This window comes from Sphaeramia orbicularis, chromosome 18, assembly GCF_902148855.1.
Source record: "Sphaeramia orbicularis chromosome 18, fSphaOr1.1, whole genome shotgun sequence".
NCBI lineage: Eukaryota > Metazoa > Chordata > Actinopteri > Kurtiformes > Apogonidae > Sphaeramia > Sphaeramia orbicularis.
The window spans coordinates 47,615,967-47,629,619 of record NC_043974.1 but is presented as its reverse complement, the minus strand read 5'-3'; the positions used below and the strand labels follow the sequence as shown (position 1 = coordinate 47,629,619).

The following is a 13,653-nucleotide window of genomic DNA, read 5'->3' as shown; positions in this document are numbered from 1 at the left end:
ATTATTATTATTATTATTATTATTATTATTATTATTATTATTATTATTATTATTTAGTTTCAGCAGATTTTGACTTTTTTTGTTTTTTTCTTTTTTTTTTCTCCATCCACACCTCCTTTGTTCCTCCTGTTTTACCCATAATCCCCTCTGTTTCTGCCCCCCCCCTGCAGATGGAGTCCAGCGTCGCAGCTAAAACCCAAGAACGATAAGGCGTGGCGGACGGTGTCGGAGGAGATCAAGCGGATCTTCCGGACGGCGGTTCTGCAGCTGCAGGAGAAAGGAACCATGAAGAACGCTCAGGCCAAGAAGTTCCTCTGCTCCGGTCAGTCCCGTTTCCACGGTAACAACACCTCCGTAACCACGGGAACCGCCTCTCCTCCCCTTCCCTTCCCCGTCTCCTGGCTTTGACCAGCAGCATCTTCACCTCTGACGCTGTTTTAACTCCGTTTACGGTGTCAAATTTACTCTGAAACTGAACAAATGTGTAAAAACATCTGGTTTGAACATCAGCTGACATGAACACACCATGTGGACAAAAGTATGTGGACACAATGAATCCAAGTGTTTCTGTTCTAACAGGGGTCTGGGATCCAAAACAGTAAGGACTAATGTCAGAACAGAGTTTTATATTATGGGTATCAGTTTGGGTTGGTTTAATTTGGTTTAGTTTGGGTTAATCTTCGTTTCTAAAATGGCTCAGATGGTTTGGTTGGAGGACAGTGAGTAAAAAAGACCAAACAAATCAACACAATAATCAACAAAATGAATTAAATGAGTAAAAAAGACTAAAACAATATGAAAAAATAAACAAAAATTAGCCAAATAACCAACAAAATTTGTAAAAAAAAAAAAAAATCAACAAAATGAGCAAAATAATCAACAAAAAATGAACTAAATAATGAACAAAATAAATAATTTACTTTTAAAATTAGCAAATTAACAAAATGAGTGAAAAAAATAATAAACAACAAATTAAACATAAATTAACCAAAAAAAAAAAACTCAACAGAATATGAAAAAATGAACAAAAATTAGCCAAATAACAACAAAATTTTTAGAAAAAAAGACCAAAATAATGAGCAAAAATTTACAAAATAATCAACAAAATCAACAATTCAATTATAAAATTAGCAAAAAAGACCAAAATAATCAACAAAATTAGCAAAAAAAATATAGTAATAATAATCAGCAAATCAAAAATAAATTAACAAAAAACCCTCAACAAAATATGAAAAAATGAACAAAAATGACCCAAATAACCAACAAAATTTATTTTAAAAAATTGTAAAAATCAGCAAAATGAGCAAAAATTTACAATGTAATGAACAAAATGAGTAACAAACAGACCATAATAATCAACAAATCGAACATAAATTAACAAAAGGAACATCTCTTCTCTCTGGTTCCAGCCTTGGAGGACGAGTTGGACTTCGCTCTGGGGAAACAGACTCCGGCCTTCCTCAGGAAATGCGTCTGCTACATCCGTAAGATCTCCAACTTCGACCGCTTCGCCAAACTCCCCGACATGTCCCGCTACATGGACATCGTGGTCAGCAGCGACCGCGTCATGCGTAACCAGGAGTCCTACGAACGCCTGCTGAAGGTCCGCGACGAGTTCATCCCCACGGTGGTGGCGGCCTCCAACCTGCGCGTGTACTCGTCGGTGACGCACTGCGACATGAAGCTGGGCTACTCCCAGGAGGTGGAGAGTCACTACGTGGAGGGTCTGTGCAAACAGTTCTACGAGGACATGGTGGACGTCATCCAGGCCACCGTCCAGCAGAACTTCGACGCCGAGACCGACCCCGTGTACGACGAGACCCTGCAGCACCTGTCGCTGTGTCAGACGTACGCCACGCTCTTCGAGTACAAGAGCGAAACGCTGGACTACGTCCACGAGTACCTGCTGCCGTCCAAAGGCGCCAGGACCAGCCCCATGGTGGTCTACGGAGGACCCTGCACCGGCAAGACCCTGCTGCTGGCAGAGGTGGCCAAGCAGGTGAGGACCGGGGGGGTGGAGTCCAGAGGGTGGGAGGGGTCAGACAGGTCGGAGGGGGTTAGACAGGTGGGCGGAGTTAGACGGGTGGGCAGGGTGTCGATTATTTTGAAAAAGGTTTAACTGAAAAAGACGAGTAGAACCTTAGTATCACACACGTAGGATGGATGGATGGACGGACGGATGGATGTTTATGTGTGTCTTTTCCATCAGTTTTTGCTTTACGTTTTTTTATTTGTGAGTTTTTTGTTTGTTTTTTTAATTCTTGAGTTTTTTAATTTGTTTTTTATTTGTGTTTTTGTATTTGTGAAATTTTTATTTGTTTTTTAATTTGTGAGTTTTTTATTTGTTTTTTTATTTGAGTTTTTTGGTTTTTCAATCAGTTTTTTTATTTATTTATTTATTTTTTAATTTGTGAGTATTTTTATTTGTGCTTTTTTTTATTTTTTTTTTTTTGTTGTCAGTTTGTTTTTATTTTTGACTTCATAAGTGATTAGATTTCTTTGAGCTGAATTGCTGCAGTCCTCCTCCTTCATCGTCTTAAACCTGCCTGATCTCATGGACGATCACAGGAGCTCATTAATCGACTGTAACCAGTTTCCTTCAAACCTCATTTTTCTAAAAGCCTGTTTTCTTTTCACCGTCGGTGTCAGAAAGGCAGAGGACGCCGTCAGGATGAGGACCGTGTTTGATTTGGATCCTAATCTGCTCCGTTCTCCTCATTAAACCAGTTTCCTGAAGGTGAAAACCAGGTTTAGCAGCAGTTTGAACACAAGAAAAACAGCTGAGAAATGACAGTCTGCGATAAACGGAAGAAAAACAGCTGAGAAATGACAGTCTGCGATAAACGGTAGAAAAACAGCTGAGAAATGACAGTCTGCGATAAACGGAAGAAAAACAGCTGAGAAATGATAGTCTGCGATAAACGGAAGAAAAACAGCTGAGAAATGACAGTCTGCGATAAACGGTAGAAAAACAGCTGAGAAATGACAGTCTGCGATAAACGGAAGAAAAACAGCTGAGAAATGACAGTCTGCGATAAACGGTAGAAAAACAGCTGAGAAATGACAGTCTGCGATAAACGGAAGAAAAACAGCTGAGAAATGATAGTCTGCGATAAACGGAAGAAAAACAGCTGAGAAATGACAGTCTGCAGTAAACGGAAGAAAAACAGCTGAGAAATGATAGTCTGCGATAAACGGAAGAAAAACAGCTGAGAAATGATAGTCTGCGATAAACGGAAGAAAAACAGCTGAGAAATGACAGTCTGCGATAAACGGAAGAAAAACAGCTGAGAAATGATAGTCTGCGATAAACGGAAGAAAAACAGCTGAGAAATGACAGTCTGCGATAAACGGAAGAAAAACAGCTGAGAAATGACAGTCTGCGATAAACGGACTAGGACGATTAAGAAACACTCAATATACGGACCAGTTTAAGAATACGATTAACAAACACTGAATATTCCACATGATTAAAGACACAGTCCGACATCATCAGGTTCATCTTCAGGTTACTGTTTGTATTCATGTTTATAACTTAAAAAAAAAAACAACCCAACGTTAATTCACCACAAAACAAATCAGAGTCTGAATGTTTTTTTTTCTACAACAGCGTGTTAGAATAAAGGCATAATGTTTTGAGAATAAAGTCGTAGTTTAAAAAAAAATCATAATTCAACGAAAATAATGTCGTACTTTTATGAGATTAAAGTCGTAATATTACATAAATAAATTGTCAATAGTGCGGTAAAAAGTCATCATTTCTAAATCGTCAGCCTTAATCCTTGCTGATGACAGTTTCCAGTTCCAGTGAACGCAACAAACAAAGCATCAACTTTCACTTCTGTTGGAGCGGATGACTAATGCTAATGTGCTGATGGTGGGCGGGGCTAATAGGCTCAGTATTTGGTGGGTGGGACTAATAGGCTCAGTATTGGGTGGGCAGGGCTAATAGGCTCATTATTGGGTGGGCGGGGCTAATAGGCTCAGTATTGGGTGGGTGGGACTAATAGGCTCAGTATTGGGTGGGCGGGGCTAATAGGCTCAGTATTTGTCCTTTGTGCATAAACTCCAAATGAAAGTCGAACCTCCCAGAAAGTTCCAGTTCTGCATTGTGGCTGGTTTCCATTCTGCTCTAATCGTCCTTCATGTCTTGGTGTTTCCAGGCGTACTCGTGGCTGCAGCAGGAGATGGGTCCAGAGACCGACCCGGTGGTCATCGTCCGCTTCATCGGTTCCACCCAACCCTCCACCGACCTGCGAACCCTCCTCCAGAGTATCTGTGAACAGATTGCAATAAACTACCGCTGCCTGATTCACTTCTTGCCTAACAAGATCCAGGAGATGAGGGAGCTCCTGATCAACCTTCTGGGGGAACCTTCGTTCCAACGGCCGCTGGTCATCGTCCTCGATTCCTTGGAGCAGCTCTCGGACGCTGATGACGCTCGCAAGCTGTGGTGGCTTCCCGTTCACCTGCCTCGAACGGTTCGCATCATAGTGTCGACGCTGCCCAATAAACACGGCATCCTGCAGAAGCTCAGACACCTCATCCATGATGACGGGTTCTACGCGGAGCTAATCCAGAGGGATCGCAAAGTCTGCAGCCAAACCTTAAAGCAGCAGCTCCTGGGGGTGAAGAGGAAGGTCACCTCGGGTCAGCAGATTTATGTCAACGAGGCCCTGTCCAAGTGTACGCTGCCCATGTTTGTCAACCTGATCTACAGAGAGGTGGTTCACTGGAGGTCTCATAAAGACGTGGATGACCGGTCCTTGTGTTCCACAGTCCATGAAAGCATCGAGCAGCTCTTCTACTCTGTGGAGAGTAAACTGGGCCAACGATTCGTCTTCAGGGCGCTGGGGTATGTCACCATGGCCAAATCTGGGTTGACCGAGGTGGAGCTGGAAGACATTCTGTCCCTGGATAACATAGTTCTCGGGGATGTCATAGTGCCATCATACCTCAGAAACCCACTGAGGATCTCTTATGACTTGGTTGCAAAGCTCAAAGAGGAGCTAGAGGGTTACCTGGTGGAACGTCAAGTACGGAACGTCACCTTAATGGTCTGGGCCAATAGGCATCTGCATCTCATCGCCCAGAAGTTGTACCTTAGTAATGAGGAGGACGTCCATCAAATGCACAGCCTCTTAGCCGAGTACTTCCTGGGAGCATGGTCAGGTGGCCGGAAGAAGATCTTTACTTACGATAACAACCATTTCACGTCCCTGAACATTTCCCACCACAAAAACCCTCACCATCAACAGGCCCATGAAAAAGCCTCCTCCGATAAGTACTCCTACGACCGGCAGACTCCGGAGCAGCCCTGGGTCTTCCAGTGCAACCTTCTGGAACCAGACATTTTCTTTGTCAACCACCGGAAGATGACAGAGCTGGTGTATCACCTGACCAGGAGTGGGCGTACCGATGATCTCATGTTTGGCGTCATCATGAACTTCAGCTGGTTGTACACGATGATCAAGATCGGCCAGTTTGAAAAGGCATTAACGGACATTGACCTCGCTTACAGCTACACCCAAGAGAAAGAGCTGAAGTTCCTGGCCACCACTCTCCGTAGTATCAAGGTAAAAGTGTTAAAGAATCCAGCGTCGCTGTCAGCAGAGCTGCAGCAGCGACTCCTGCCGGTTGTCACCTCCCTCCCCAAGCTGCGACACCTCCTCCTGGAGTGTGACAAAGATGGTCCAAAGTACTGCTCCATTGTGCCTCTCCACTCCTCTATGGACGTCACCTACAGTCCAGAGAGGCTTCCTCTGTGCTCCAGCTACATGCAGATCGTGGAAATCTTGCCCACTTTAGCCCCAAACATCGTCCTTGTAGCCTTGGAAGACGGATCTGTCAGCACATGGGATGTCGAGAGCCGACAGCTTCTGCGACAGATTGACACAGCCAGGTCTGTTGTTCTGGGAATCAGGTTGACCACTGATGAGAAGTACCTGGTTGTGGCCACAACCAAAAACACGCTGCTTATCTATGATAATCACAAGTCCTGCCTTTTATCAGAGGTTGAAATCAAAGGGTCAAAGCATGGCGGCATCACCGGCGGCGTGGCCTTCATCAACGGGTTTACTTTGTCCACGCATCACGCTTTGGCTTGGCTTGAGGCGAGTAAAGATGTCAATGTGATCGACCTCCTCTACGGCTGGCCTCTGTACCAGTTCCACTGCTGGTACGAGGTGACATGTGTCCAGTGTTCTCCAGATGGAATGTACGCCTTCTGTGGCCAGTACCTGAACACTGCATCCATCTTTCATCTGGGAAATGGAGACAAATTGGCAACTGTGACCTCTGAGTTTTCTGGGGGTTTTGTCAAGTCCATTCTGGTTCTGGATACGTTAAGTCAGATGGTAATGATTGACAACGAGGGCAGTTTGTCGGTATGGAACACCAAAGAGGTCACCAACCCAAGGCTGATGGAGGATTATGATTGTAGAGGAGATGACAGCGAAGTGGTGGGCATCGAGTTGTCAGAAGACCAGAGATCTATTCTCATTTGCAAAGCTAGGAGCATTGAGGTTCTGGACACGAAAGTTTGGAAAATGGTGGAGAAGTTCAAAGCCAAACGAACCGAACGTTTCGTAGCTGCCGTACTCTCAAAGAACGGACAAAGCATCGTAGCGTCCATGGAGAACACATCCTCCATCTTTGTGTGGAGGAGGGACAGTGGACAATGCATGGCCAGCCTGATTGAGATCTCAGGAGCTATCGTCAAACTCATTAAATCAGTCCACCACAATCTGCTGCTTTCCGTTGCCAGCAGTGGCGTCCTTTCAGTTTGGGACATTGACATCATCACCGCCATGTCCAACATTGACAAAACAGGCAAAAAGATCCAGACCCTACAGCTATCTGGAAGAGAGGACTACGTCTTCACCATGGACGGTTCAGAGGCTGTGCACAAGTGGAACTTCAGCACAGGCTTCATCGAAACGGTCTTCAAGCATGAGGGTATTGTGGAGAACTGTGTCCTGACCTCCTCAGGGGATCTCATGGTGTCATCAGACGACAAGTCCAGCCAATACATCTGGCAAACCAACACTGGTGAGAACATCTTCCGCATTAACGGACAGAGAATATCACAGCTGCTCATTACCCACAACGACCAGTTCGTGGTGTCCCTCTGCGAACAGAACGCCTCCAGGGTCTGGAGACTCGCCACTGGCCACAAAGTCTGCAACATTTTGGTCACCCTCCAGAGCGCACTGATCACCACGGCCAATACGTTCCTTGTAGGGACGTCAAAAAATAAGCTCCTCGCCGTCAGCCTGTGGTCTGGCAGCGTTTCTAAGAAGTTCGTCTGCGACGATGGCATCACCATCGTCAACTTCAAGCTCATTCCCGACTGCCCCGACTGCGTGGTCTTCATCACCTCCACTGAGACCGTCTTCATCTGGAGCGTGGCGGATGAGTCCGTCTGCAGGCGGGTGCAGCTGCCGGCCAACTTCCTCAAAAACCTGGAAGACTTCCAGATCTCACCAAATGGGAAGCTAGGAATCGTCTCCAAGGGTGATGAAAACATTAATGTCCTCGACCTTCATAGCGGGAAGCTGAGGCTCGTCCATGCTGCCGGTATCATCTGGCGGCAGAAGTTGTCCAGAGACGGGCGTTACCTTGTGTACGTGTGCTTCCGGAACTGCGATGAAGATGATGACGCCGGCGTTGTGTCCAACTTGATTGTGATGCGCCTCGCGGATGGCAAAAGCATCGGCACGTGCTCTCTTTACAAGACGCCAACCTTCCTGTCGCTATCTCAACGGGCATTAAACATCATCATCGGCTTTGAGGACGGCAGCATCGGCACCTACACGGTGGTGGACCGCGTGGACGCCGCCCTCAAAATAAAGATCGCCACCTCCAACAGCCGACAGATCGTCAACAACGCTTCGCAGAAGGTGCGTCCAAAGTGCGGCAACCATTCCTTTAAGACCGTCGCCGACTGCATCTGGAGGGAGTCGACGGAGGTGTTTTCCAGGGACAGCCCCATCAACGTGTCCGACTCCGGGGAGGCCGAGAGCACCACGCCCACGAAGAAGGCCGAACTGCTGCAGTGACAGGCGGAGGTCGGAAGGAAGAGGAGGAGGTGACAAACGTCGGAATCTCTGGGGTCGCAGTTGATTCTTGTTTACATCCACGTGATTCAGCTGCAGATGTCAGCCCTTCGGTTCATGGGCCGACCGTTTAAACGCTGCACTCTAATTATGTATCACCTACTTCCAACATACGATACTGTTTGTTTTACATTCGAAGACTGTTAGAAAATATTATATCTTGAAAAGAAGGAAAAAAATGTAAGTGGTGTGAGGTATTAATTATAGTTTACCGTTATGTGTCCTTTTGCATTTGAAGAACAAAGGTATTCATTCCAGTTTCCTTCGCCAAGTTCCATCGTACGCATCTTTAGTTCCATCGTGCACATGAAGCCATAATGTTGTTCTTTGGAGAAAAAAAAAACAAAAACCTATATTTATGTTTGTATTAACATCAGTTGGTACTGTACGAAATGGAAGACCTATGATCATATGTACATATCTCTTTTTGGCTGCTGCAATTTGTGCAACTCCTTAAAAATGTTCTGTTGTGCTTAATGCAATCAAAGTGAGTGCCTGGAATTTACGATGTTCTCTATGTGCAGATTACAAGATTTATTCAAAATGCAGGGAATTTGTAAACACAGAATTCACACCGTTAACATGAAACTCGCATTAAAAGTGATCGGTTTCCAACGACGACGACACGAACGACCGACGATTCTTTCGGACGGTTTTATTTGCGTCGCTTTAACCTACGGTTCCGTTGATTTTCATGCTGTTGGTTCTAAGGGGAACGCCACTCCGGAGCATACAGTGTAGCATAGCACCACACATTCACGCCTTAACCAGTACTCGCTTTAGGTTTAGCCGAGTTTGATCACATGTTCGGTCGAAGAAACCACAGGAAGTGAAAGGACCGTGAACGCGTTTCAGACCGGGGGGGGAACAAACTCATTTTAGGTCGGGGGGGCACGAGTGGGCCGGACCAATAAAATAATAACATAATAGCCTTTAAATCAGTGTTTTTCAACCTTGGGGTCAGGACCCCACGTGGGGTCGCCTGGAATTCAAATGGGGTCGCCTGAAATTTCTAGTAATTAATAAAAAAACTTAAAAATTAAAACATACTTATAAAAATGTACATTATATATCCTAAAAGTCCTCTAAAATTAATGTTTATTTGCAACATAGTATAGCAAACTATTACGTGATCAACAACAAATTAATTTTAGTAGAAAAAAGTCTCCGTTTTGAATGTCTGGGGTCAGCTGAAATTTGTGACATTAAAATGGGGTCACGAACCACAAAAGATTGGGAACCACTGCTTTAAATAATGAGAACTCCTTTTTTTCGTATTTTTCAGTGCAAAAAAGTTAAATAATGAAAATATTTACGTTTACAACCTATCCTCTCACAAAAAAAATGAGAACAACACAAACCGCCGATTTTTCTGATGAAAAATAGGAGAATTTTATCAATATCCTGCCTCAATCGATCATTTCCACATTTATTATAACGTACAAATTCATGTACCATTCATTCTTTTCATATTCAACTGAAAATCCACAATCAGAAAATGAAAAAATTACTTATTTCATTATTCATGTACAATGGGCTTGTACGAAATCTGGACATCGTAGACATGCTCCCTCTACGAATGTCTACGAACTCCAGATTTTGTAAGAACCGGAAGATTCGTACAAACCCATCGTTGGTAAGAACCTTTGTGACTGAGGCATGAGCGCTTTTTCCTTGAAAATGAAAACATCCAGTCTCAGAAAATGAAAAAAAAAAAAACCTGTTGTTTTGGGTCCGTTTTTCCTTTTCTGTCTGGTAGAAACTTTATTAGAAAAAATGAAAATCAATCCATGTTTTAAATTTGGTTTATCTGTTTTGACACTGAAAAAGAAAAACGCCTTGAAATTCAATTTTAATTCTTCGATTTAAAAATGAAAATCAAATTAACCACTAGTTTTTATTTTGTTTCCGAAAAAAAAATTAAAAAATCCAATGACCAACAGATTCTCGGACCATGAAACCCCACATTTGGTCCATTAGTTTATTTCCAATTTTTAATTTGTGTCAACAATTGAAAGAATGAAAAACGTTTTTTTTTATTTGTACATGAATAATGAAATATTGAGTGATTTTTTTTTCGATTGTGGATTCTCAACTGAATATGAACAGAACCAAGGATCCACAGATTTGTACAGATCACAGTGGATCCATAATCTGTAAAAACACAAAACCTTTAATTACACAGAAGAGCGGTCGAATTTTACAATTAGGGTCTGGAACTAAAATGAGTTGGACACCCTGGACTGGCAGTTCATCCAGCAGGCTGGACCGGAGCCTTTGGGGGGCCGGACTGGACCCTTTGGGGGACTGGACTGGACCCTTTAATGGGCCAGACTGGACCCTTTGGGGGACTGGACTGGACCCTTTAATGGGCCGGACTGGACCCTTTGGGGGACTGGACTGGACCCTTTAATGGGCCGGACTGGACCCTTTGGGGGACTGGACTGGACCCTTTAGTGGGCCAGACTGGACCCATTGGGGGACTGGACTGGACCCTTAAGTGGGCCGGACTGGACCCTTTGGGGGGCTGGACCGTCCCTTTAATGGGCCGGACCGGACCGGACCCTTTAGGGGGGCTGGACCAGACCCTTTGGGGGGCCGGCTTTTGCCCGTGGTCCACATGTTTGAGCCCCTGTTTTCAGGGCTTTGGTTTCAGCTGAAGTCAGATTCAGGATCTGAAACAGACTTAAAAGTCTTTTAAGTGTCAGATTAGTTTGTGTTCAGCAGCTGGAGTGTCCAGGTCATTTCAGTTCAGGGTCACAAACTAAAAGAACACGATAATTAACCATAAATAATGACAAACAAACATTTGTTTTAGTTTTAGTGAAAAAAGTAACAATCATAAAAATGTTTCAAATGTACGTTTACAAACTATCCTTTAATTAAAAAGTGACGAACATCAGCAACCTGAATGTTTCGTATAAATAAATAAATCGGTGGAATCGTACTAATATTCTGCCAAATCTCAGGTTGTTCATGTTTTTCTTTTTTTTTGCGAAGGATAATTTATAGATGTAAACATTTTCATCGTGTGACTGAACGTCTTAAACTTTAAAACATCATTTATAGTTTATTTTTCATCATTTGAACTAAAACGACTCCAACACTTTTGTTCGTATCTTCAGTGTCGGCTCCAGCCGGTTTTGTTTGACCCCCCTCAGTCCAGGTCCAGGTTGTGGGCCGTATGTTTGACCCCCCTCAGTCCAGGTCCAGGTTGTGGGCCGTATGTTTGACCCCCCTCAGTCCAGGTCCAGGTCCAGAAGCTCCAGCTGATGCGACTCCATCGGCTTCGGTGTCTTTTTTTACGCATGGTGTAATTACAGACGAAACACAACATACGACGTTAGTGACTGCGTACAACGTCCGGTTTGCGACAATCCAACCGAATCCCAGGGCGAACTCTGCAGGAACCGCCATCGCTACGTTAGCATGTCCGTCGTAAAAACCCAAAAAAACGTAATAAGTCTGCCGACGAACCACCCTCCAGGCACGAGAAGCCGAACCCTGACATGTCCATCTACTGTTGAAGGGCTAACCCATCCGATCGTATGTTTACTGTGGTGACCTGTTCTGGGCTAGGGTTAGGCTAACGCTAAGGCTAACTCTAACGCTAATCCTAACCCTAACGCTAACCTGGGCCCTTGGATCAAACCTGTAGCAGCATTGAGCTTTAAAACATACGGCGAAGTTTTAGGGCCACGTAACAACAAAAAAACAGTCACTACCTGAAAAAAGTCGGAAAATATCCAGATAAAACCTCTAATTTTATAAGAATAAAGTCGGATACAAAAAGAGTTGTAATTTTATGAGAATAAAGTCGTAATATTATGAGAAGGAAGTCATAGATTAAAAAAAAAAAAAAACCCACATAATTTAACATAAACTAATTTCGTACTTTTATGATTAAAGTTGTAATATTTTGAAAATAAAATTGCAATAGTGCAATAAAGAGTCAGAATTTAACGAAAACAATATGTACTTTTGTGATTAAAGTCATAAAAATTGGATTAGTGCTGTTCAAACTGTCGGTAACAGATCGGATATTAGGTCACATCTGGGCAAAAAAAAATCGGATTTTCAAACTGTCGAATACAGATCGCATATGGGTAAAAATAAAAATCGGATTAGTGCTGTTCAAACTGTAACAGATCGGATACAGATCCCATATGGGCAAAAAAATCGGATTAGTGCCGTTGAAACTATCAGATCGGATACAGATCGCTTGTGGGTAAAAAAATCAGATTAGTGCTTTTCAAACTGTAACAGATCAGATACAGGTCGCATTTGGGCGAAACATCGGATTTTCAAACTCTAACAGATGGGATACAGATCGCATATGGATAAAAAAAAAATCGGATTAGTGCTGTTCAAACTTTCAAACAGATCAGATACAGACTGACTTTGGGCCAAAATGTCGGATTTTCAGACTGTAACAGATCGGATACAGATCGCATATGGGCAAAAAAATCTGATTTTTAAAGTGTAACAGATCGCATATGGGTGAAAAAATCGCACATGGACACATTTCCCTTCAGTCTGAACGTAGCCTTTTTATATTTGACTTTCTTCTGCTAAACTTCTTGGTTTAATCTGGACATTTTCTGACGTTCTCTTCGTAGTTAGCAGTGTTTTTTTGTTTTTTGTTTTTTTTTTCCGCGGCCCTAACGCTCCGTCGTAAACCCCGTCCGACTGGAGGGTTTCCGAATTCTGGCTCCTCTCATGTGATGGCCAAAGTCCCGGTTGCGTTCGTCTCTTTGTTTTCCGAGGCTCGTACTGTAATTCTATTGTTACCAAATGGGTTCAGTGTTTTCCTGTGATTCTGTTGATGATAGACAAACGTGCTCTTTACGATAAAAAAAAAAAAAAAAAAAAAACCACAAAAACAGTTCGGATCTTTGGAATGCCAGTTTTAGAGTTTTCTCTGAATGTGTCCATATGGAAGCCGTATTATCGTACGTTCAGTAACTTGAATGACTCCTGGTTCTGAATGTTTCTATCGTATTCTTTGTATCGTCACGACTGACTTTACCTGTTTAGAGATTTATATTTTCATAAATGTTGTACCGACATTTTGTTACAGAGTTGTTTAACTGGAAATTCAACGGAAAAAGAAGATTATGTCTGAAGCAATATGAAACTAGTGTGTATGCATTTGTTTGTATGAAACATTTTAACGTAATAAAATGGTTCACTTTTTGCCTCCTGATCCGACGTTTACGGGTTTTTTCTCAAACCAGAAAAAGGAAAAGTGGAAATTTATTCATTTTATAAAAGACGTTTTCAGTGGATTTCATTCATTTCTCAAATTACGTAAATAAAACTTACATATAAATGTTAACCAAATGGAAAAACGACAAACACACATTAGACTGTTTTAAACCGATTTCACCCACAGTTTTATTTGATATTATTCACGATATTTGTTTCATTGTTTTATTACATTTTATCTTTGTTTTTCAATATTTGTTTCGTTTTATTACATTTTATCGTTTATACGTTTATAATTTCTCTGTTTTTTTGCGTCGTGTTGCGCTAG

At 42.9% G+C, this 13,653-nt stretch overlaps 1 protein-coding gene and 1 long non-coding RNA gene across 2 annotated transcripts in view; both read left to right on the top strand.

Moving 5' to 3' along the window:
• Positions 1–8,678, top strand: part of nwd2 (NACHT and WD repeat domain containing 2) — a 71,600-nt gene extending 62,922 nt beyond the window's left edge. The window contains 4 exon segments of the mRNA XM_030162519.1: positions 171–197; positions 199–322; positions 1,410–1,999; positions 4,164–8,678. Of these exon segments, the coding sequence (XP_030018379.1) occupies positions 171–197; positions 199–322; positions 1,410–1,999; positions 4,164–8,060 (4,638 nt within the window). The 3' untranslated portion in view covers positions 8,061–8,678.
• A 1,940-nt stretch (positions 8,679–10,618) lies between these two features.
• LOC115438223 (uncharacterized) lies at positions 10,619–13,323 on the top strand. Its single transcript, XR_003938050.1, has 2 exons — positions 10,619–11,283; positions 11,325–13,323. It is a non-coding gene; the product is annotated as an uncharacterized LOC115438223 (long non-coding RNA).
• The last annotated feature ends 330 nt before the right edge of the window (positions 13,324–13,653 follow it).